The following is a 24,721-nucleotide window of genomic DNA, read 5'->3' on the forward strand; positions in this document are numbered from 1 at the left end:
AAAAAGAGGGGGAAAATACATGTCAACAAACACCTAAGCAATACAAATTAATTGGTTATTTAAACTTCTAACATCATAAACATGTTTTGGACTTCGTCTGATCCCTCCCATCTGAATTTCCTTGTATTTAAATGCAACAGTTTTCTAACATCATTATTAAAACACCGTATTCCAATTAAAATAAAATTTCTTAACTTATCTTAAGGTTCTAAATCTCAATTATTTAACTAACTCTTAATTTCCTGTCTCTTTTTCTGTCTCTACAGATCTCCAATTGGCAGTGGGTTGACATGTCTCCACTCCCATACACTGCATGGGCACCCGGGGAGCCCAGTGGGACAGGTGGCCTTGAGAAGTGTGCCGAACTAAAAACTAATGGTGAGAAGCGGGGGGGGTGTATCACAATATGCCTTTGGGAGTGCCAGCAGTCAGCTTCTTCTATACTGTGTGCCACTCGTGGCCTGGTTGAAAGCAGTCCAAGGGTGAGTGCGTAGAGAAGAAGAACTTGTCCCTAGCCACCTCCTACCTGAGCAAACCAGCAGGTCAGTTGGCCATGTCAGCAGAAGGGAGGCTTTCACGAGCCAGTGACCTGCCTATTCAGTGTGGTGTAGTGGTTAAGAGCGGTAGCCTCGTAATCTGGGGAACCGGGTTCGCGTCTCCGCTCCTCCACATGCAGCTGCTGGGTGAACTTGGGCCAGTCACACTTCTTTGAAGTCTCTCAGCCCCACTCACCTCACAGAGTGTTTGTTGTGGGGGAGGAAGGGAAAGGAAAATGTTAGCCACTTTGAGACTCCGTAAAGGGAGTGAAAGGCGGGATATCAAATCCAAACTCCCCTTCTTCTTCTTCTTCTTCTTCTTCTTCTTCTTCTTCTTCTTCTTCTTCTTCTTCTTCTTCAAAGTCTCTTGGGTCCCAACGGAGCAGGAAAGACAATTTATGTATGAAACCGCGACTGCGTGGATGAAGAGTGGCAGATTTCAGTGGATGGATTATGCCAAAATGGCAAAATGTCCAGAAGAATCAGAAATCAGGAATACCAAAATTCTAATAAGGAATGGGGGAAATTTATAATTTATCTTAATAAACCATTGTAAACAGCTAAAATCTTTAGTAGGGTTGGAAGAACACTTGTAGTTTAATGGCAAATTTGGGATACAATGGAGAGGTAAAACATTTGGAGTTGGGTTATTATAAAAGATGCAGGAGAAAATGGTTCATAAAAGGACCCACAAAGGGGGGGAGGGAAGTTCAGGAGGTTCTTTGTCTTTATGCTGTATGTAGGATATGTGATTGTAAAACTTCGATCTGAAATTAGATGATAGATAGATAGATAGATAGATAGATAGATAGATAGATGATAGATAGATAGATAGATAAGATATAGATAGATGATAGATGATAGATGATAGATGATAGATGATAGATGATAGATAGATAGATGATAGATGATAGATGATAGATGATAGATGATAGATGATAGATGATAGATGATAGATAGAATCATAGAATCATAGAATCATAGAGTTGGAAGAGACCACAAGGGCCATCGAGTCCAACCCCCTGCCAAGTAGGAAACACCATCAGAGCACTCCTGACATATGGTTGTCAAGCCTCTGCTTAAAGACCTCCAAAGTAGGAGACTCCACCACACTCCTTGGCAGCAAATTCCACTGTCGAACAGCTCTTACTGTCAGGAAGTTCTTCCTAATGTTTAGGTGGAATCTTCTTTCTTGTAGTTTGGATCCATTGCTCCGTGTCCGCTTCTCTGGAGCAGCAGAAAACAACCTTTCTCCCTCCTCTATGTGACATCCTTTTATATATTTGAACATGGCTATCATATCACCCCTTAACCTCCTCTTCTCCAGGCTAAACATGCCCAGCTCCCTTAGCCGTTCCTCATAAGGCATAGTTTCCAGGCCTTTGACCATTTTGGTTGCCCTCCTCTGGACACGTTCCAGTTTGTCAGTGTCCTTCTTGAATTGTGGTGCCCAGAACTGGACACAGTACTCCAGGTGAGGTCTGACCAGAGCAGAATACAGTGGCACTATTACTTCCCTTGATCTAGATGCTATACTCCTATTGATGCAGCCCAGAATTGCATTGGCTTTTTTAGCTGCCGCATCACACTGTTGGCTCATGTCAAGTTTGTGGTCAACCAAGACTCCTAGATCCTTTTCACATGTACTGCTCTCAAGCCAGGTGTCCCCCATCTTGTATTTGTGCCTCTCATTTTTTTTGCCCAAGTGCAATACTTTACATTTCTCCCTGTTAAAATTCATCTTGTTTGTTTTGGCCCAGTTCTCTAATCTGTCAAGGTCGTTTTGAAGTGTGATCCTGTCCTCTGGGGTGTTAGCCACCCCTCCCAGTTTGGTGTCATCTGCAAATTTGATCAGGATGCCCTTGAGTCCATCATCCAAGTCATTGATAAAGATGTTGAATAAGACCGGGCCCAAGACAGAACCCTGTGGCACCCCACTAGTCACTCTTCTCCAGGATGAAGAGGAACCATTGATGAGCACTCTTTGGGTTCGGTCAGTCAGCCAGTTACAAATCCACTGAGTGGTAGCATAGTCAAGACCGCATTTTACCAGTTTCTTTACAAGAATATCATGGGGCACCTTGTCAAATGCCTTGCTGAAATCAAGGTAGGCTACATCCACTGCGTTCCCTTCATCTACCAGGCTTGTAATTCTGTCAAAAAACGAGATCAGGTTAGTCTGGCATGACTTATTTTTCAGAAATCCATGCTGACTATTGGTGATCACAGCATTCCTTTCTAGGTGCGCACAGACTGTTTGCTTAATGATCTGCTCCAGAATCTTCCCTGGTATTGATGTCAGACTGACTGGGCGGTAATTATTTGGGTCCTCTCTTTTCCCCTTTTTGAAAATAGGGACAACATTTGCCCTCCTCCAGTCTGCCGGGACTTCGCCTGTTCTCCAGGAATTCTCAAAGATGACTGCCAGTGGTTCTGAGATCACATCTGCCAGTTCTTTTAATACTCTTGGATGCAGTTCATCTGGCCCTGGAGACTTGAATACATCTAAACTGGCCAAGTATTCTTGTACTATCTCCTTAGTTATTCTGGGCTGTGTTTCCTTTGTTGAATCATTTGCTCCAAATTCTTCAGGTCGGGCATTGTTTTCCTTATCAGAGAAGACTGAGGCAAAGAAGGCATTGAGGAGTTCAGCCCTTTCTGTGTCCCCTGTTTGCATTTCACCATCTTCTCCTCTGAGTGACCCCACTGTTTCTTTGTTCTTCCTTTTGCTACGAACATACCCATAGAAGCCTTTTTTGTTGCTTTTAACCTCTCTAGCAAGCCTGAGTTCATTCTGTGCTTTAGCTTTTCTGACTTTGTGTCTACACGTGCTGGCTATTTGTTTGAATTCCTCTTTGGTGGTTTCCCCCCTTTTCCATTTTTTGTACACATCCTTTTTTAATCGTAACTCAGTTAAAAGTTCTTTAGATAGCCACCCTGGCTTCTTTAGGCACCTTCCATGTTTCCGTCTCATTGGTATTGCCTGACGTTGTGCTTTTAGTATCTCCCTCTTAACAAACTCCCAGCCATCATGAACTCCCTTTCCTTTTAGTATTACTGTTCATGGGATCTCACCCAGCACTTCCCTAAGTTTTATGAAGTCAGCTTTCTTAAAGTCAAGAAATTGAGTCCTAGTATGCTTGGCTGCTCCTTTCCGCTGTATAGTAAACTTCAGAAGAGCATGATCACTCGCGCCTAATGATCCTTCCACTTCTACCCCACTAACCAGATCATCAACATTGGTTAGGACCAGATCTAAAATGGCTGTTCCTCTTGTTGCTTCTCCCACTTTCTGGACAATGAAGTTGTCTGCAAGGCCGGAGAGGAATCTGTTTGACCTTATGCTCTTGGCTGAGTTTGACATCCAACAAATATCCGGGTAATTGAAGTCCCCCATTACTACTATCTCCCTTCCTTTTGCGTGCTTGGCCATCTGTTCCAGGAAGGCATCATCTATGTCCTCCGTTTGGCTTGGGGATCTGTAGTAAACTCCCACAATGAGGTCCCTGTTATTCTTCTCTCCCTTAATTTTGACCCAAATGCTCTCACTTTGGCTTTGAGGTTCTAAATCTTGGATCTCTTCACAGGTATACACATCCCTGACATATAACGCCACTCCTCCTCCTTTCTTGTCTGGTCTGTTTCTCTGAAATAGATTGTATCCCCCCATTATTACATTCCAATCGTGGGACTTATCCCACCAGGTTTCAGTGATGCCTATTATGTCATATTTAGTTTGCTGTACCAAGAGCTCAAGCTCATCTTGTTTATTTCCCATGCTTTGTGCATTAGATGATAGATGATAGATGATAGATGATAGATGATAGATGATAGATGATAGATGATAGATGATAGATGATAGATGATAGATGATAGATGATAGATGATAGATGATAGATGATAGATGATAGATCAGTGTTTCCCAACCTTTTTTGGGCAAAGGCACACTTGTTTCATGAAAAAAATCTCGAGGCACACCACCATTACAGCCCCGTGACGTCAGCGCGCAGCGTCACGCCGGGAGGGACGCACGAAAGTGTAAGTTTCAATTTTTTTCCCTCCCCCTTGCCTTCCTTCTGTGCCAACCGCCAAAAAGCCAAGAAAAAAGCCAAGACTTTAGGGCAGCAGGTCGACACGGAAGAAGATCCTACCTAAGGACAGGTGCGACGGCCGTGTCCTCTTCTGCCACACTTGGCAGCCCTGCCTCACGGTCGTGACTCCCACCCTGATTTCTCCCCGCAGGTCGAGCGGCACAGGCAGCCCAATGTGTCCAGCCCAGACACAAGCCCCGCTTCCCCACTCTAGATCCTGAATGCGACCAAGTGCTCTGGACTCCCGAGCAGGGTGGGAAAGAGGACTCGCATCTGGTAGCCTCCGGGCTCCTCGCCTGCTCGAGGGATGGCATTGCAGGCAAGCTGCTGGCCGTCGCCATCGCCGCCCCCTCATGCGAGTGGACCTGCCCGGAGTGGTGGGCCGGGGGAGGCTCGCTCTCTGTGGGGATGTGGCCCGCACGTGCGGCCCCGCTTCCTCCTGCCCAGGGCTGAGCTCCTTACCCGCGATCTCGGTCTCGCGCACGCGGATCCCACTTATTCCGAAGCTCGCGCCACTAGCCGGGGCTCTCACACCGTGCCAGGGCGAGGCGGCGTGGCCCACTGACGTCATCGCGGCTCGCCGCCACCCTCGACTTCCCTGTTCCCTCCCCTCCCTCGGGTCGCTGTGGTTACCGAGGACTGCAAGCTGTGGTTACCGAGTAGCGAGCGGCGATGGGATGTAGCGAGCGGCGATGGGGCTAGCCGGAGAAGAGAGGGCTAGCCCCCTCCGCTCCGGCCCTAAATAGGGCAAGCCACGCCCCCTCCAGCCAGCCGATTGGCTGGCCAGGAGGCGTGGCCGGATGGGATTCCCCTGCTCTCGCAGGGGCTGAGACCAGCCCCCGCTCACGTGGGGAAGGGCGTGATGCCTGCAACCCCACCTCCTGGGGCAGGCCCGGAAGTGGCTATGCGCGAAAACTTCGCGCATGTGCAGGCCCAGTAGCGAGCGGCGATGGGATGTGGGAGGGAGCTCGCTCGCCACACCGCGTGTGCTCGCCGCCGCTGCCCCGACTCTCGCCGCCCGACTCGCCCGCCTCCCTCCCACGGAACACAAGGCAACGTTCCACGGCACACTAGTGTGCCGCGGAACACCGGTTGGGAAACACTGTGATAGATGATAGATAGATAGATAGATAGATAGATAGATAGATAGATAGATAGATAGATAGATAGATGATAGATAGATAGATAGATGATAGATAGATAGATGATAGATAGATAGATAGATCTAGATAGATCTAGATGATATAGATAGATGATAGATAGATGATAGATAGATAGATAGATAGATGATAGATAGATAGATAGATGATAGATAGATAGATGATAGATAGATAGATAGATGATAGATAGATAGATAGATAGATAGATAGATAGATAGATAGATATAGATAGATAGATATAGATTAGATAGATAGATGATAGATAGATATAGATGATATAGATAGATAGATGATAGATAGATGATAGATAGATAGATAGATAGATAGATAGATAGATAGATGATGATGATAGATAGATAGATAGATAGATGATAGATAGATAGATAGATAGATAGATAGATAGATAGATAGATAGATGATAGATAGATAGATAGATAGATAGATGATGATGATAGATAGATAGATAGATAGATAGATAGATAGATGATAGATAGATAGATAGATAGATAGATAGATATAGATAGATATAGATTAGATAGATAGATGATAGATAGATATAGATGATATAGATAGATAGATGATAGATAGATGATAGATAGATAGATAGATGATGATAGATAGATAGATAGATAGATAGATGATAGATAGATAGATAGATAGATAGATAGATAGATAGATAGATAGATAGATAGATAGATATAGATGATAGATAGATAGATAGATAGATAGATGATAGATAGATAGATAGATAGATAGATAGATAGATAGATAGATATAGATGATAGATAGATAGATAGATAGATAGATAGATAGATAGATAGATAGATAGATAGATATAGATAGATGATAGAGAGAGATGATAGATAGATAGATGATAGATAAATAGATAGATAGGGAGAGAGAGTCTCTTGGAGGTGCCCCAACCTGCTTTGGTTTATCCAAGCAGCAGCAAGGAAAACACAGGCAGAATATTCTTGGGTAGTAAATGCAAAATGGTGGCTTCAACCATGTGCTCTAAGCTTGGAGCCCATGTCGCCACGTCGTCTTTCTTGACCATGGTGCAAAGAGGGGGGGGACAAGGAGTGAAGACTTCACTTGCTCCCTCATCAGAGAAGAGGGGGCATGACCTAGTGAACCCAGGAGCACACCTCTATGATCTTAACCCATTCATACACAAACTAACACTCATGCACAGTTATGTTTGGCTGAAATAAATAAAACATTAACAAAAAATACAAAACCAAACTGAACCATTTCCTACATAAATCGCTGCAGTCCGGAATTGTCCTAGATTCTGTCAATTACAATGAAAACAAAAATCGCTTGGTCAAATGTGGGGAGTGGAAACTGCCATCCAATTTAATTTATCGGGATCATTTTGCCAGGTCTGAATTAAGATTTTCTTTCAGCGGGAAGAAGCCATGAAAGGACAGGGACGCCTGACACCTTTTCTCTCTTTTCCCCTCTAGATTACCTGCAGTGGAATGACCGTGACTGTGAAACTGCCCTTTCCTATCTCTGCAGATATTCCAGGTACTGAGGGCAGCCGTTTATCGAGGCTTCAACACGCTAAGTGACCTTTGAGGAATATGGAGCTGAATTCTGCCTTCCAATGCCCCTTCCCCATAGGCTGCCTGTGGGTCAGATCTTCTCTTCTCTGGCCTCTGATACTAGTAAACTTTCTCTCAAATCAGCACAAGGGCTTGGAGTTTCTCTGTCTCCTCTCCTTTCGTCCATTCATAGCATCTTTGGTTTACAGAAGTTCTGACATCTCCACCTGAGTGCCGTGAAGAAATTGCTTTTCTGCCCCAAGGGGAACATTTAAAAAAATTGTTGTTGGTTGTAGGCATTCCTGTGTCTTGAGAGACAATGGATTGTGCTTCTGGGGGTCAAACTTCCTGGGTGGAAGTCTGGACACAGTGTACAGAGGATGCAAAAGTCCTGCCCCTCTTCTAAATGTCCTGTTGCCCTGTGCTTCTGCATCAGTCTGTGTCAGGGAACTGCCATCAGCTCAGAGGCGAGAGGTGGAAGGGTAGCTGGATTACAGAGAGCCCCCAAAGATTGTGGGAAGCAGTACTACCTCAGTGGAGGAAGGAAGCCCCACCTCTAGTGGGGAAGAGCTGCAGGGCTCGGAGGATGCAAGGAAGAGCCAGGACACCTTGCCTGAGCAAAGCGGGGAGGAGGGAGGTCCCCCTTTACCCAAGCCTTCCCTGCGCAATAGGTTTTCGCGCAGAGAGGGGAGGCGTCAGATGGGGGTCAAGAGACTACTCTGCTGGGGAAAGTTTAAGGACCGTCCACTCTCAGATTCTGCTAGTGACTGAGCAAGACATGGAATTGAGGCTTTCTGCAATGTAAATGCTTCACACCAATCATAAAGCTTTTGAAAAGACCAGTGAGGGATCTTGCCTGTTCGCTCTCAAGCAACCACCTGATAGGCACAATAGCAATCTGAGAGTCCCTCCATATCTTCTGCAAATTGCTCTGCAGCTGGCACACTCCATTCCTCCTCTCCACACCCTGGGAAGGCCCATAGTTGGCCATAAAGGGGCTCATCCCAATGGACACATGTATGGACACATGTTCAGCGTTGTTATACGCAAACTCAGCTAGCGCCAATTTCTCCACCCACCCAATCATTCTGCCTCTCACTGACGTCGCAGCGTAGGTACTGCTGCAATATGCCGTTCACTCTCTCGGCCTGCCCGTTGGTTTCTGAGTGCCTAGCCATTGAGAAGCTCACCTCTACCTGCAGCAGGCTCATGAGTTTACGCCAGAACCGCAAGGTAAACTGTCTTCCGCGATCAGAGACGACCCTTAATGGAGTTCCATGCAGCCTAAAAATGTGATCCACAAACAGCTTGGCTGTCTCCTTGGCTGACACCACATGGGAGCAGGCCACGAAGTAACACATTTTGGTCAGTAGATCGACCACCACCATCACCGTTGTCTTTCCCCCTTGACTTGGGCAGATCTGTCATAAAATCAATGGACACCACCCCTAGGGCCTCCCCGGTGTCAGTAAGGATTCCAGTAACCCTGCTGGTGCAGTTCTTTCCCCTTTGGCCCTCTGACACCTGTCGCACCCTCAGATATATTCCCATACATATTCCCGTACATATTCCCGTACATTATGCGGGAATGTCTTTAGGTTCATTCAAACCAAAGTAATATACTAATATAAATGGATTAGTTGCAGGTTTCTTCTTCGGGGAATTAATCACCTTATCTAAAAATCTAATAACTGCTTACCATCTATAAACCACAACCCCATGTATGACACCCCCTATTTTGGGGACACAAAATTAAGAAAATGGGGGGAGATTGCCCAGAGTTGTTGAGCTTTCTTGGGGGGGATTGCAAAAAATCACACACCCGCAAGACTGACGATGGCAACTGCACGCATCACCAAACCCACCAATAGTCTGTCCGCTTGCTGCCAGCTGCCGCCCAATTGCCGCTGCAACAGCCAATTGACAGCAGCCTTTGCCGCAGCCACCAATCACCCGCCCAATTGCCGCAGAAAAACTCCTGCTTGCGGCAGCAACCAATTCCCCCGTCCCAACTCTGCACTGTCCTTTTATAAAATGACCCCCCATTTTTGACATTATTTCATAAGAAAAAACTCTTGTCTTATACACGGAAAAGTACGGAATGTCCTTTGGATCATGGAGACATTTCCTTCTAGCCAAACATTTCTGAATCATGAGCATCTGATGTGATGGATAAGGCTGACAATTTTAGGGAATATCATAACTCAACACTAAGTGAACCCTGTTCTATAGCACAGATCTCACAATGTATTCTGAGGGTCATAAGGTAATTGTGCCATCCTATATGAAAGACTCTTTCAGATCTCTGTTGGAATTTGGGGTTTTCTGTTCACTAGCTCTGAACACTGTATTGGTGAGCTTTCTTGGTGAGGAAATGTTTCTAAAAACATTTGTAGAAGAGTGTAGAGATTAAAACAAGGGTCAGCAAACTTTTTCAGCAGGAGGCCGGTCCGCTGTCCCTCAGACATTGTGGGGGTCGGACTATACTTTTAAGAAAAAAAAGAAGGAATTCCTATGCCCCACAAATAACCCAGAGATGCATTTTAAATAAAAGCACACATTCTATTCATGTAAAAACATGCTGATTCCCTGACCGTCCGTGGGCCGGATTTAGAAGGCGATTGGTCCAGATCTGGCCCCCTGGCCTTACTTTGCCTACCCATGGATTAAAATGAAGAAAATGGCACATTCTAGGAACATTTAGAAAGGTGAGTACAGTGGTACCTCAGGTTATGAACGGGATCAGTTCCAGAGACCCTGCCGTATCCCAAAAATTCTGTAACCAGAGGATCACTTCTGCTCACATGCGCTGCGCTGCAGAGCGTTTCTGCGCATGCGCAAGTGGCAAACCCACTTCCAGGTTTGCCGCAGCCGTAACCCGAAGATTCTGTAAACTGGAGGTTACGCAACACGAGGTATGACTATTGCTGACTCCAGAAGAAGGGATGTTTCCTCCTAAACACTCTGGGAAGCCCAAGAAGAAACTGGGTCAACTCATGAGTGTTTACAATTAAGCTGGAGATGAAGGAAAATTTCAGGGGCTTTGCAGCATTTATCATTTGAAAAACTAATTTGTAAATGAAGGCAAAAATAAAACAATGGTTTGATGGAAACAGCCATCACCCTTCAGGAAGTACAGGATGCTGGGAGCCAAAGAAAAGTTCTGAGAAGAAGAAAAAGAAAACAAAATGGTGGCTGGCCAGGGAAGAGGGAGATAATTGCTCTGATCAGGACCTTAACATCTAATTGTCTCCTGGAGGCCTGGAATTATGGTTTGGGATTTTTTTTAAAAAAACCTCTGCATCCTCTCGATCTTAATTTGCAGATGCCTTCCAAGATGCTATTCAGTTTCCCTTAGAGCTTTAACCATGTTAAAGTTTAAAATAGGTCTGTTTTTGCTCCCGCATTTCAGGGGTTTGGACTAGGTGAGCTGAGGGGTCCCTTTCAACTCTACAGTTCTATAAATGCACGATTCTATTTTTATTTTTTTTATAAAAAATATTTATTAAGAATTTTAAACATTAAATTCACCAAACACATATAAAACCATCACCAAAATACAACAAACAAAGAAAAACAGAAAAAAGCAAAAAGATTAACATATAATAGAGGACATATAATAGAGAACATACAACAAAATCAAATATCCAACAACCATATTTTCTTAACCTTTTGGACTTCCTCACATCTCCCATTCCTGCGTTCCCAATTATAAAATTATAAACAGCAATTTATCACCTTGTTTCAACTCTTATTTTGTAATTTTCAAATATTATGTCTCCGACTTTAAATATTTTTATCAAATACTTAAATACTTAATTTAGACATAATGTTATTCCAAAATTTATCTTTTTCTCAGATCTCACTTATTCTCATATTTCTTTCAACTAAATTGCTGGTGCCGTGTTGTTTTCAGTCCTGCATCCTTCTTAACATTCATACAATTTACAATGTTTTTGTAAATAGTCCTTAAACTTTTTCCAGTCCTCTTCCACTGCCTCTTCTCCCAGGTCTCGGATGCTGCCAGTCATTTCTGCCAGTTCCATGTAGTCTATCAGTTGCGTCTGCCATTCTTCCACGGTGGGCAAATCTTGGGTCTTCCAATATTTCGCGATGAGTATTCTTGCTGCTGTTGTTGCGTACATAAAGAAAGTTCGATCCTTCTTTAACACCCTCTGGCCTACAATACCCAGAAGAAAGGCCTCTGGTTTCTTAGAGAAGGTATACTTAAATACCTTTTTCAATTCATTATAGATCATTTCCCAGAAAGCCTTGACCCTAGGGCAAGTCCACCAGAGGTGAAAGAATGTTCCTTCAGTTTCTTTACATTTCCAACATTTATTGTCAGGCAGGTGATATATTTTTGCAAGCTTGACTGGGGTCATGTACCACCTATATATCATTTTCATAATATTTTCTTTCAAGGTATTACATGCCGTGAACTTCACACCGGTAGTCCATAACCTTTCCCAGTCAGCAAACATAATGTTATACCCAATGTCCTGTGCCCATTTTATCATAGCTGATTTAACCGTTTCATCTTGTGTATTCCATTTTAACAGCAAGTTGTACATTTTTGAAAGTACCTTGGTCTTAGGTTCTAACAGTTCTGTTTCTATTTTCGATTTTTCCACCTGGAATCCTATCTTTTTGTCCGGATTAAAAACCTCTTTAATCTGAGAATAGTGTAACCAATCTCGCACTTTATCTTGGCCTTGCAGTCTAACAAACACAGCAACGAAAAAGAAGAGGAAGGAGGAAAGGGGGAAAGCAAACAAACTCGGACAGTCATGCTAAGGTCCTCCTTGGCAGCAGGGTGATTAATTTATAAATTGTGGGGAAGCATCCTAGAGCATCCTAGAACTGGATATGGAACAACTGATTGGTTCAAAATTGGGAAAGGAGTACGGCAAGGCTGTATATTGTCTCCCTGCTTATTTAACTGATATGCAGAATTCATCATGCGAAAGGCTGGGCTGGATGAATCGCAAGCCGGAATTAAGATCGCCGGAAGAAATATCAACAACCTCAGATATGCAGATGACACAACCTTGATGGCAGAAAGTGAGGAGGAATTAAAGATCCTTTTAATGAGGGTGAAAGAGGAGAGCGCAAAATATGGTCTGAAGCTCAACATCAAAAAAACAAAGATCATGGCCACTGGTCCCATCACCTCCTGGCAAATAGAAGGGGAAGAAATGGAGGCAGTGAGAGATTTTACTTTCTTGGGCTCCATGATCAGTGCAGATGGTGACAGCAGCCACAAAATTAAAAGATGCCTGCTCCTTGGGAGAAAGGCAATGGCAAACCTGTCAGTATATGGAAACATCACCGCTGCGGACACACAGATTGTTGACATCAAATGATGCGCCTATCTGTGGGAAAGAAGAATTTCCCAGGACGTTCACAGGCTGGATAAGTCTCTGTGAACAGTGTAATCTCAAACCTTCCATTTGTTTTTTTTTTTGTTTTTTTATAAATATTTTTTATTGCTTTTTTCCAGGGTCAATAACATAAACAATATCTCAACAAAAGCGGTTTTACAGAAAGAAGAAAGAAAAAAATAAAAAAGAAGGACATATTCATATTTTCCATACAATTTTTCATGATCTACTGGACTTCCCCACATCCTCCGCCCCCTGCATTCTTTACGATAAAAATGACAGCAAATTGTTACCTTGTTTCATGCGTTTTTTCTTTTTTCGTCTAATTATCTTTAGATTTAGAATACTTGTTATTAATTCACTTTTCCCCATCATCGGTCCTAATATAGAGACATTACTCTAAACTTTAGTTCTTTCATAATTATAACCTAATTTCCACCATTCTCAAATTTAATTACTGAAGCTAATTTCACCAAAACTTAGCAAATTTTCAACATTCATATAACTTATAATATTTTTGTAAATAGTCCTTAATTTTTTTCCAGTCCTCTTCTATTGCTTCTTCTCCGAGGTCTCGGATTCTGCCAGTCATTTCAGCTAATTCCATGTAGTCAATCAGTTGCGTCTGCCACTCTTCCAGCGTGGGTAGCTCTTGTGTCTTCCAATGTTTAGCTATAAGAATTCTTGCTGCTGTTGTTGCATATAAAAAGAAAGTTCTGTCCTTCTTTGACACTCTCTGGCCCACAATGCCCAAGAGGAAGGCCTCTGGTTTCTTGTGAAAGGTATACCTAAATACCTTTTTCAACTCGTTATATATCATTTCCCAGAAGGCCTTCACCCTCGGGCATGTCCACCAGAGGTGGAAGAACGTTCCTTCAGCCTCTTTACATTTCCAACATTTATTATCAGACAGATGATACATCTTTGCTAACTTGACTGGGGTCATGTACCACCTATATACCATTTTCATAATGTTTTCTTTCAAGGCATTACATGCCATGAATTTCATACCGGTGGTCCATAACCTTTCCCAGTCTTCAAACATAATGTTGTACCCAATGTCTTGTGCCCATTTTATCATGGCTGATTTAACTACCTCATCTTGTGTGTTCCATTTAAGCAGCAAGTTATACATTCTCGAGAGGACTCTCGTCTTTGGTTCAAGTAATTCTGTTTCTAATTTTGATTTTTCCACCTGGAAACCAATTTTTTTATCCTTTTTAAAAATCTCTAGGATTTGGGCGTAGTGAAACCAGTCTCGCACCTTTCCTTTCAATTTTTCAAAACTCTGCAACCTCCAAGTATCACCAACTCTTTCTATTATCTCACAGTATTTTACCCAGCCACTCTCCATGTTACGTAGTTTTATGGCCTTGGCCTCCGTCGGTGATAACCACCTCGGAGTCTTGTTTTCAAGTAAGTCTTTATATTTAGTCCAGACAATAAATAAAGCTTTCCTGACAATATGGTCAAACCTTCCATTTGCGCATGTTCAGGAAGTTTGTCAGACTTGCTAGAAGAACTGAACTGAAAGGACGTGTTTTTCTCTAGTGCTGTAATGTCAGAAATAAACATCATGTAAATAGATTTCTGACTTATTTTCTTTCCCCTGCGGAAGCAGGAGGAGGGGTGTGTGTGCATTTTACCCATGCTTGGGAAAATGTCGCCTATCAAAATCTCCCTGGTCTGTCTGGATATCAGCCAGAGGAGGTTACCGGTAAGCAAGCTCCGAGGACAGTGAGAGGGGCCAGCCTCTGTGGAGGGGGCTTGCAAACCAACAAATGGTAGCAGAGCCCGATGGTTGCAACAACAAGACGGCTGAGCACCAGGTGGGAGACATTGGTTGTTGTTTTTTTGCTGATAAGCAGCGATCCATGTACCTCTGCGATGCTGATTTATGGCTGGATGGTGAACGCGAATTGAAAAGTCTTTGGTTCCCTGAGAAAAAGGCTCCTGTTTTGGATAAAACAGAGCGGAGAGAAGCAGCCACATACTTCGCATTCCAGAGCTGATAAGAAGTTCCATTGCTAAGCGACAGGTCATGAGTATTTTTTGAGCTAAATTTATGAGCTGGTTAGCTTAAAGCAAAGAGAGAAAAGAAGCTTCACAAACGAAAGCACGGCTGAGTGTTTTTCAGCAACGCTTGTTGTAAACAAACTGTTGGAAAGGGGACTTTCCAAAGCAGAGTGCAGCTTGCTGATTGCTGTTGGATTGCAGCGAAGGCTTTTTGTTTACAAATTCTCGGGAAGGGAAAATTCCAGACAGCTGGGCTGACTGCCAAGTGCAAGCAGCTTGTAAACAGCCCAATAGACTCTTGGATTTTCCAGTTTGTAGCTGAAGCTGCAGCTTGGATTAAAGATGGCTCTGTTCTCTCAGAAATTGAATAGCCAAAACTGGCTAGAATGGTCATTTGATATGGAATTTTTGCTGGTGGGACAGCAATTATGGGACTTAGTCCAAAAACCACAGCCTGTTGCTGTACAAGGACAGGGGGAGAAGGCTGCAGTTCAAAGTGAATTGAAGCAGCGTGTCCTAAGAATTTTGGCAGAAAATGTGGGCGCTCATCTTGCGCCAGTCCTAAAGGGTGCACAAGAACCAAAGGTCGCTTGGGAGTCACTCCGCAAAGCTTGTGAAGCTGGGGTGGGAAGCAAGGACCGAGAATTGGTTGCGCCAAAGGGGGAGAGCCAAGATGAAGCTAGCCAAATTCTTGAGAGCTCATCGAAAGCTGGGAGGAGCTTTGAGCCACAACAGGGAAGTGGAGAGACTGTTGCTGCTGATGCTGTTGCTGATGGGGGAGTGAAGCTCGGGAATCAAGCACCCCCACTACAACTGCTACAGAGGAGAAAGCCGTAGCTCAGAACGCTGTTTGTCAGGAGACACCACATCAGGAGAAAGGAGCTAGAGGGAGCTCTGTAAAGCCTGAGGCTTCAAGCAAAGGTCGTACCCAGTCCCAGGCAAAACCAGATATGGCTTTGATGTCACTAAAAGTCACATCATCCGTGGAGAACTCATTTATTGTAGACACAGGAGCGACGCAACACATGACATCACGCCGGGAACTGTTTTCTACGTTTGAGAAGCAACGCTTCACTGTGAAACTGGCCAATGGTCAGGAAATGGAAGCAACCGGGATTGGAACTGTGTATCTAGAAAGCCTGAACTTGACTATAAACAATGTTTATTTTGTTCCAGGTTTAAAGTACAATCTGTTGAGTGTTTCTCAAATCACTAAGAAGAAACTGGTGTTATCGTATGATGAGGAAAGCTGCAAAATCTACAAAGATGGAGAGCTGTATCTTTCTGCCAGAGAGAAAGACGGACTATATCTGTTGACATTTGATGAAAGTGATTATAAAATGTGTACAGCATGTGAATCTAAAATGGTTTCTCTTGCAGGTATCTCGAAAGAAGACACGAGAGGAAAGGCAACAAAGATTAACAAAGTTTTTCAGCGAGTGTATGCTGATGTAATTGGTCCTTTAGCACCTTCTAGAGGCAATGCAAAATACTATCCTGTATTTGTTGATCATTTTTCTCAATATGTAAGGATTTACATGTTGCAGAATCCCAGAGAAACCTTAGAAAGGTTTAAGGAGTTTTGTGATAAGATTAAGAATGTTCATGATGCTAAAATTGATTTTCTTTTCACAGATGAGAAACCAAATTTTCTTTCACAGGATTTTCAGGATTTCCTTGAGAAGCAAGGGATAGAGCACAAGGTTGCTGTTTCAGAGGCTGCATGGAACAAAACTGTCTGTGTAAAAGTGAACAGAGAGTTGCAAAATGGCATGAAGGCACAATTGCTGAGTTCACACTTGCCACATGAGTTTTGGGCTGAATCTTTATCATGTTTTTGTTACACGTGGGTGAGAAAGGTTTCAAAGGGCATGGAATGTTCTCCTTTTCAGAAGCTATTCCAAAGAAAACCTTCTCTAGCACATTTTAGGGTTTTTGGATCTCAATTCAGGGCGGAAACTCCAGATGGGGTGAAGCATGCCAGAGGCATTTTTGTGGGTTATGAAAAGGGTCTCTACAGAGTAATTTTGTCTGAATCTGGTCAGGTGATTCTCACAAAATTTCTAGAGAATGCTCCTGGACAGGAGAATGTAATTTTTCACACATTTCCCGCTGATGATGATTCAGATGGTGAATTTGATTATTCTGATTATAGTGGTACTGAAAGTGACACAGAAAGCTCAGAGAGTTCTGTTGACACAGTTATTGAGAAAGGTTCACACACAAAAGCTAGATTTTCACAGGTTAAGGATGAACCACTGTTTACTATTGGAACTGGTTCTTCAAAAAGTCCAGAGACTGAACCAGTCAGCAAGGAGGATCAGCACCTCATACGCAGGTCTGAGAGAATAACAAAGGGAGTACCACCCAAGAGATATTCACAAGAGTTTGCTAGTTCAGCTGTTGCATGCATTACTATTGTTGACAAATCAAGCCAGGTTAAGGGTATGTCTAAGTCAGAGACAAAGACACAACAGGGAGTTGCTAAACGTAACACTACGTTCCCTAACCAAGGTAATGCAGATGCACTCATTCCTTGGAAGTCAGACAACCAGAGAGTTACATTGGTGAAACCAGTGGCGGGTAGTTCCAAGGGTGGAACTGAAACAACAGGGGATTGTTATATGTATAACAACTATTTGTTTTCTTCTCTGGATCAAGCTTTGTCCGCAGCTAACGATGATTCATATGGGGGAGGATGTCAGTATATGGAAACATCACCGCTGGGGACACACAGATTGTTGACATCAAATGATGCACCTATCTGTGGGAAAGAAGAATTTCCCAGGACGTTCACAGGCTGGATAAGTCTCTGTGAACAGTGTAATCTGAAACCTTCCATTTGCGCATGTTCAGGAAGTTTGTCAGACTTGCTAGAAGAACTGAACTGAAAGGACGTGTTTTTCTCTAGTGCTGTAATGTCAGAAATAAACATCATGTAAATAGATTTCTGACTTATTTTCTTTCCCCTGCGGAAGCAGGAGGGAGGGGTTGTGCATTTTACCCATGCTTGGGAAAATGTCGCCTATCAAAATCTCCCTGGTCTGTCTGGATATCAGCCAGAGGAGGTTACCGGTAAGCAAGCTCCGAGGACAGTGAGAGGGGCCAGCCTCTATGGAGGGGGCTTGCAAACCAACAAAACCTAGACAGCATCTTAAAAAGCAGAGACATCACCTTGCCAACAAAGGTCCGTATAGTTAAAGCCATGGTTTTCCCAGTAGTGATGTATGGAAGTGAGAGCTGGACCATCAAGAAGGCTGAACGCCGAAGAATGGGTGCTTTTGAATTATGGTGCTGGAGGAGACTCTTGAGAGTCCCATGGACTGCAAGAAGATCAAACCTCTCCATTCTGAAGGAAATGAGCCCTGAGTGCTCACTGGAAGGACCGATCCTGAAGCTGAGGCTCCAATACTTTGGCCACCTCATGAGAAGAGAAGACTCCCTGGAAAAGACCCTGATGTTGGGAAAGATGGAGGGCACAAGGAGAAGGGGACGACAGAGGACAAGATGGTTGGACAGTGTTGTCAAAGCTACAAACATGAGTCTGACCAAACTGCGGGAAACAGTGGAAGACAGAAGTGCCTGGCGTGCTCTGATCCAGGGGGTCACGAAGAGTCGGACACGACTAAACGACTAAACAACAACATCCTAGAGCAGGGAATGCAATGAAGGTTGCACGCCTTGCATTGCATATCCCCAATTTCTTTGCCGTCTAAGGTGCACGACTTAGTTCAGAGCGACAAGACTCCTTCTAATCCCATACTAAAACTTCAGCAGTCAGTGCTGTAGGGGCGTTGCACGATTGCTGCTCTGAACTCCATTTGCTCCTTAAGTCTCTCCAGTGATCAGCAGTTTGAGGCTACCAGGAAAGGCCGTAGGTCAGCAAAAGAGCACCTGCTTTGCGTGCTGGAGCTAAAGGTCATAGAATCATAGAATCATAGAATCATAGAGTTGGAAGAGACCACAAGGGCCATCGAGTCCAACCCCCTGCCAAGCAGGAAACACCATCAGAGCACTCCTGACATATGGTTGTCAAGCCTCTGCTTAAAGACCTCCAAAGAAGGAGACTCCACCACACTCCTTGGCAGCAAATTCCACTGTCAAACAGCTCTTACTGTCAGAAAGTTCTTCCTAATGTTTAGGTGGAATCTTCTTTCTTGTAGTTTGGAGCCATTGCTCCGTGTCCGCTTCTCTGGAGCAGCAGAAAACAACCTTTCTCCCTCCTCTATGTGACATCCTTTTATATATTTGAGCATGGCTATCATATCACCCCTTAACCTCCTCTTCTCCAGGCTAAACATGCCCAGCTCCCTTAGCTGTTCCTCATAAGGCATCATTTCCAGGCCTTTGACCATTTTGGTTGCCCTCCTCTGGACACGTTCCAGTTTGTCAGTGTCCTTTTTGAACTGTGGTGCCCAGAACTGGACACAGTACTCCAGGTGAGGTCTGACCAGAGCAGAATACAGTGGCACTATTACTTCCCTTGATCTAGATGCTATATTCCTATTGATGAGGCCCAGAATTGCATTGGCTTTTTTAGCTGCCGCGTCACACTGTTGGCTCATGTCAAGTTTGTGGTCAACCAAGACTCCTAGGTCCTTTTCACATGTACTGCTCTCAAGCCAGGTGTCACCCATCTTGTATTTGTGCCTCTCATTTTTTTTTGCCCAAGTGCAATACTTTACATTTCTCCCTATTAAAGTTCATCTTGTTTGTTTTTGCCCAGATCTCTAATCTGTCAAGGTCGTTTTGAAGTGTGATCCTGTCCTCTGGGGTGTCAGCCACCCCTCCCAGTTTGGTGCCATCTGCAAATTTGATCAGGATGCCCTTGAGTTCATCATCCAAGTCGTTGATAAAGATGTTGAATAAGACCGGGCCCAAGACAGAACCCTGTGGCACTCCACTAGTCACTCTTCTCCAGGATGAAGAGGAACCATTGATGAGCACCCTTTGGGTTCGGTCAGTCAGCCAGTTCCCTTTCCTTTTAGTATTACTGTCCATGGGATCTCACCCAGCACTTCCCTAAGTTTTATGAAGTCGGCTTTCTTAAAGTCAAGAAATTGAGTCCTAGTATGCTTGGCTGCTCCTTTCCGCTGTATAGTAAACTTCAGAAGGGCATGATCACTCACACCTAATGATCCTTCCACTTCTACCCCACTAGGTAAAAAGGTAAGAAGAGTTTGGATTTGATATCCTGCTTTAACACTACCCTAGGGAGTCTCAAGGAAGCGGGTGGCGCTGTGGGTTAAACCACAGAGCCTAGGACTTGCCATTCAGAAGGTCTGCAGTTTGAATCCCTGCAATGGGGTGAGCTCCCATTGCTCCGTCCCTGCTCCTGCCAACCTAGCAGTTCAAAAGCACGTCAAAGTGCAAGTAGATAAATAGGTACCGCACTGGCAGGAAGGTAAACAGCATTTCCGTGCGCTGCTCTGGTTCACCAGAAGCATGGAAATGCCGTTTACCTTACCCCTGCAATGGTACCTATTTATCTACTTGCACTGGCATGCTTTAGAACTGCTAGGTTGGCAGAAGCTGGGACAGAGCAATAGGAGCTTACCCCGTCGCAGGGATTCGAACCGCCGACCTTCTGATCGGCAAGCCCAAGAGGCTCAGTGGTTTAGACCACAGCACCACAGGTTCAGTCCCCAACATCTTCTGATAAGGTTAGGAAAAACTCCTGCCTGAACCCCTGGAGAGATTCTGTTAGGATTGCAATATGTCTTGAATTTCCTGGACATATCCAGAATACTGCAGTCAGCAGCAGTGTCTGGGCGTAAATTGGAAAAAGGTCCAGGAAAATCCGAACATATGGCAGCTCTGTCGTTTTTGCCAATTTTCCATTGAAAAATAGTTCAAAAATGGCAAAGCTCAACAACTTTCCCCCAAAAAACTTAGCAACTTTGAAATATGGCAACCCAAGTCTGACTGTCCGTTTAGACCCAGTAGTGAGCTCAGTGGACCAGTGATCAGAATTGAAAGAAATGTCCCAATCGTTTATGTCTGTCCTGTTCAGAACTTCAGCTTTTAATATCATATTCTCCATGCACCCTACACCAGTTCATTGGGAGTTCCTGGTTCACAGGTCACTGCTCACCTGGAAAAGTAAACTGTTGTTCTAATAGGTTGTGACTGATGACTGCATTGCCAGCACATGCGTCCCCCTGGCAGTCTCTGTATATAGAAACCTGTGCAGAAGGAACAAAAGTTTCCCTTGCCCTGGACAAGTTAATTGGGAAAAGGCAGTCAGACAAAGAGGTAAGTAGTTCTCTTTGGCTTTGCTAATCTTTCAGAGGCTCTCAGTAGAGGCAAATGCACATGAAAAGTTGGAAGGGAAATGGATGGGTCTCCGTCGGGAGGACGAAATAAACTGTGGCTGGGTTTGAAATTTGCAGGGTTTGCTTGCCAACAATCATGGATTTAAAGAATCGTGGAGTTGGAAAGCATTGTTTGATCCAACCCCCTGCAGTGCAGGAGGGTTAAGTTTTACTATATCAGTTTCAATGTTATATAATAGATTTATTAAAAAGCTGTAGTTATTCGATTGCAATTCCTCCCAGGTGCTTGGTTGGTGAAGATTGAGTTAGAAATATCATGCATGGATGTAGAAGCAAGGCAGGGCATTTAGACGGCACAGCAGAAGTCACAGAGGAAGAAAAGGGGGGTTGCTACTTAATACGCTGCTTTAGGTGGTTAATAAATTGGTTGTATTATTATTGTTGTTGTTGTTGTTGTTGTTGTTATTATTATTCATTTCTATACTGCTTTATGTTTTTAAGAAAAACCTCAAAACAGTTTACAACATATTAAGCATTAATAAAACAATCCAGAATCAAGCATTTCTGAAGAAAGTCAAATATAAAGTATACAGTCAAAGCAAGATGGTTAACAGGACAATAAAATATTACCTTAAAGATTTCAAAATAAAGGAGGTCAACTACAGAACACTTATTTAACACACAAAACAAAGTTAACACACAAAGAAATCTTTAACATTTCAAAAGAAAGCATTGCTAAGTGAAGTTAAATATAAAATGCACATTTAAAACAGCATAGTTAACAAGAGAATAGAATATTATCATAAGCACGACACGGCTCTTTGGCAGGCACAAAAATATAATCATTAGTAGTAGTGATATTTTTATTGTTTCTCTGCGTTTCTACCAAGTCATGGCTAATACTTGTTGGGAGACAAATTTTCTCTCTCTGAGCCATCATTTTAAAAAACCTGCCTATCCTAAAGGCCAAGATCACATATTGTGGTGGTGAGTTCCATAGGATGATTGTGGGGTGCTTGAAGGTGTGCTTGCTTTGGTCCTAGAAAACCAACCCCTTTGTAAGAGAGGAAGAATAAATCTCTTTATACCCTCTCTGCTCATTGTTCACAATCTCTTAGTAGCCTGTCTAAACTAAAGATATATTTTTTAAAAATCAGCCTCTCCGGTGCTTGGACCTCCTAATCCTCCTGTTGGTGTTGTTGATGTTGGGAATCAAACCTTTATCTGGAGAAACTGGCAGCACTCCCAGGCACCCGGCTTGATCTCCTGTTTACCTCCCTGGCTGCATTCCCCAGCAAGATCCAGGGAGGTCACGATAGGCGATTCTTCTCAGTGTGAGAAGAACATCCCCCCCTCTTTCCTGCCCCCCCTGGCAGGGGAAAGAGATAGAGAGAAAACGTATTTACATGCCTATATTTCTGTCTTTGCAGCATTACAAAAACATGACTGCTCTCTTCAAGCTCCAGCAGTCGAGTGACAAACACTTCCTGTACTTCCTGTACAGCTCATATTACACTCTGAGCTAATTCGCACTGTAAATTGACTGTCCCTCTGTTTCCCACGGAACAGTCCCAACATTCCCATTATGTTTTGCTTTCAAGCTACCAGCAGCTCGCAGCTGCATTGCTTCTATATCGTAACAGTTATGTGTTGGTGGGCTAAGAGCCATAGCAGAGCAAATGGAGAGCTGTAGAGAGCAGCTGACTGGCAAAAGTGTGTGTGGCGGAGGATTATGTTTTTATTTATTGCTTTTTTAAAACCCCGCCTTTCCTCCACGAAGCTGCATATATCCTCACAACAACAGCCTCTCAAGCCCAAGCACGCCTGCCCTTTGGAACTTCTTCAAAACAGGTACCAACAGCAAGCAATGATACCTCCAAAAAGTGGTATAAAACATATGCATATTCAAGCATAAGTTCTTCTCAAATATAGAATTATGATCAGAGCCAAAATCAAAGCTCTGTCTCTCCCATAGCCTGCATCCAGCCTAAGACTATGCAGCTCCATGGAGAGGCACCAGGATCGCGTTCTTATGTTTTCTGTGGCGTCCAGAGAAAGACTAACAGGAGATTTGCAACTGAATCCCTTCACATGATCTAAGGTTAAACACTCACTTGAGTGTTAGCAGAGAACACCAGCAGTTAGTTATCAATCTGTTAGAGCTCGGAGAGAGCTTCAGCGTGCTTCCATGGAATTTCCCAGTGTCAAACCCTTCACCAATATATATACAGATTTCTCCATTTCAGGGGTGCCAACTTGAATAAAATATGGTGGGGGTGTAGATATGCCCTGCCCTGAATAATTGATCACATGATGCAATGCGCACACACCATTTGAATGGGAATGCCCATCAACTTTATGGGGGCCTGGCCCTCTCAAATATTTTATTGTGGAGGTCGAAGCTCCCAGGGCCCCTTGGAGTTGGCTCCTACGCTCCATTTCAATGTGTAATTGAGCAATTATAAACAACCCCAGGAGGGGAAAGTGCTCTTATGCTCAAATTCTGCATCCTGTTTCCCATAGGTTGACTACTGTGAGAACAGGGTGCTGAACTAGATGGATGCTCTTATCTGTTCAGGTAAATCACTGCCAGTAGATCATTGTACAGTAGAACTTCTACTTACAACCGCCTCTGCTCAGGGACGTTCCAGGTTGCGACCGCGGCAAACCTGGAAGTAACCGGCAGGTTCGCCGCCACTCGCTGTTCGCGCATGCGCAGGAGCGGCGATTGCCGTTCGCGCAAGCGCACAACGGCATCTCTCCCAGTGTCCCGTTTCGCCATAAGGACGGGCCTCCGGAACTTATTGTGGTCATGAGTAGAGCTTCCACTATATAGTCTCTTTGAAGCATGGATTGGGGCTCCCTACCTAGTTGTTTATTAAGCAATGCCACGGACACATTCAGCACATCATATACACGACTAATTAATGTTGGTGGTGTTCATTTGGAATGGAGGTAGCTGGCTTCGTATTGTAATACCTTACAAGGATGTGGTAGGATTTTTACAGCAGTTCTTCCTGCTTAAGTCAAAGCAAATGGCTACCCCCAGCAATGCGGCTGAATACAGTTGCATGAGCGCATGAACTTTTCTACCAATCCTTTCCCCTTGCTCTCTAGGTACAGATGGGGCCTCTATCACTCAAGTTCAGACTTTCTCTTTTGAGGCTCCTGGTCATCTTCCACGAAGATATATTCTGCCTGGGACAAGGCAACCATGAGGGCTTGGGTTCGTTTTGCTTATATTATGTATTTCTATATTGTTATTTTATGTTGCAAAGCACCCTGAGACCTGTGGGTATAAGGTGGTATACAGGAGGAGGAGGAGGAGGAGGAGGAGGAGGAGGAGAAGGAGGAGGAGGAGGAGGAGGAGGAGGAGGAGGAGGAGGAGGAGAAGGAGAAGGAGGAGGAGAAGGAGAAGGAGAAGGAGAAGGAGAAGGAGAAGGAGAAGGAGACGGAGAAGGAGAAGGAGACGGAGGAGGAGAAGGAGAAGGAGAAGGAGAAGGAGAAGGAGAAGGAGAAGGAGAAGGAGAAGGAGAAGGAGAAGGAGAAGGAGACGGAGGAGGAGAAGGAGAAGGAGACGGAGGAGGAGAAGGAGAAGGAGAAGGAGAAGGAGAAGGAGAAGGAGAAGGAGAAGGAGGAGAAGGAGAAGGAGAAGGAGAAGGAGACGGAGGAGGAGAAGGAGAAGGAGAAGGAGAAGGAGAAGGAGAAG

At 44.1% G+C, this 24,721-nt stretch overlaps 2 protein-coding genes across 5 annotated transcripts in view; both read left to right on the forward strand.

Moving 5' to 3' along the window:
- Positions 1-7,480, forward strand: part of LOC308595820 (C-type lectin-like) — a 50,211-nt gene extending 42,731 nt beyond the window's left edge. For all 4 annotated transcript variants that reach the window (XM_081210555.1, XM_081210556.1, XM_081210554.1 and 1 more), the window contains 2 exons: positions 267-378; positions 7,257-7,480. In XM_081210555.1, coding sequence (XP_081066681.1) covers positions 267-378; positions 7,257-7,327 — 183 coding nt within the window. In that variant the 3' untranslated portion in view covers positions 7,328-7,480. The remainder of the gene's footprint in view (positions 1-266; positions 379-7,256) is intronic.
- The window catches only part of LOC308595799 (C-type lectin LmsL-like), a 123,580-nt gene that overhangs the window by 88,550 nt on the left and 10,309 nt on the right, over positions 1-24,721 (forward strand). The gene's annotated exons all lie outside the window — the stretch shown is intronic.

Source organism: Podarcis bocagei, assembly GCF_964188305.1.
Source record: "Podarcis bocagei genome assembly, chromosome: 10".
NCBI lineage: Eukaryota > Metazoa > Chordata > Lepidosauria > Squamata > Lacertidae > Podarcis > Podarcis bocagei.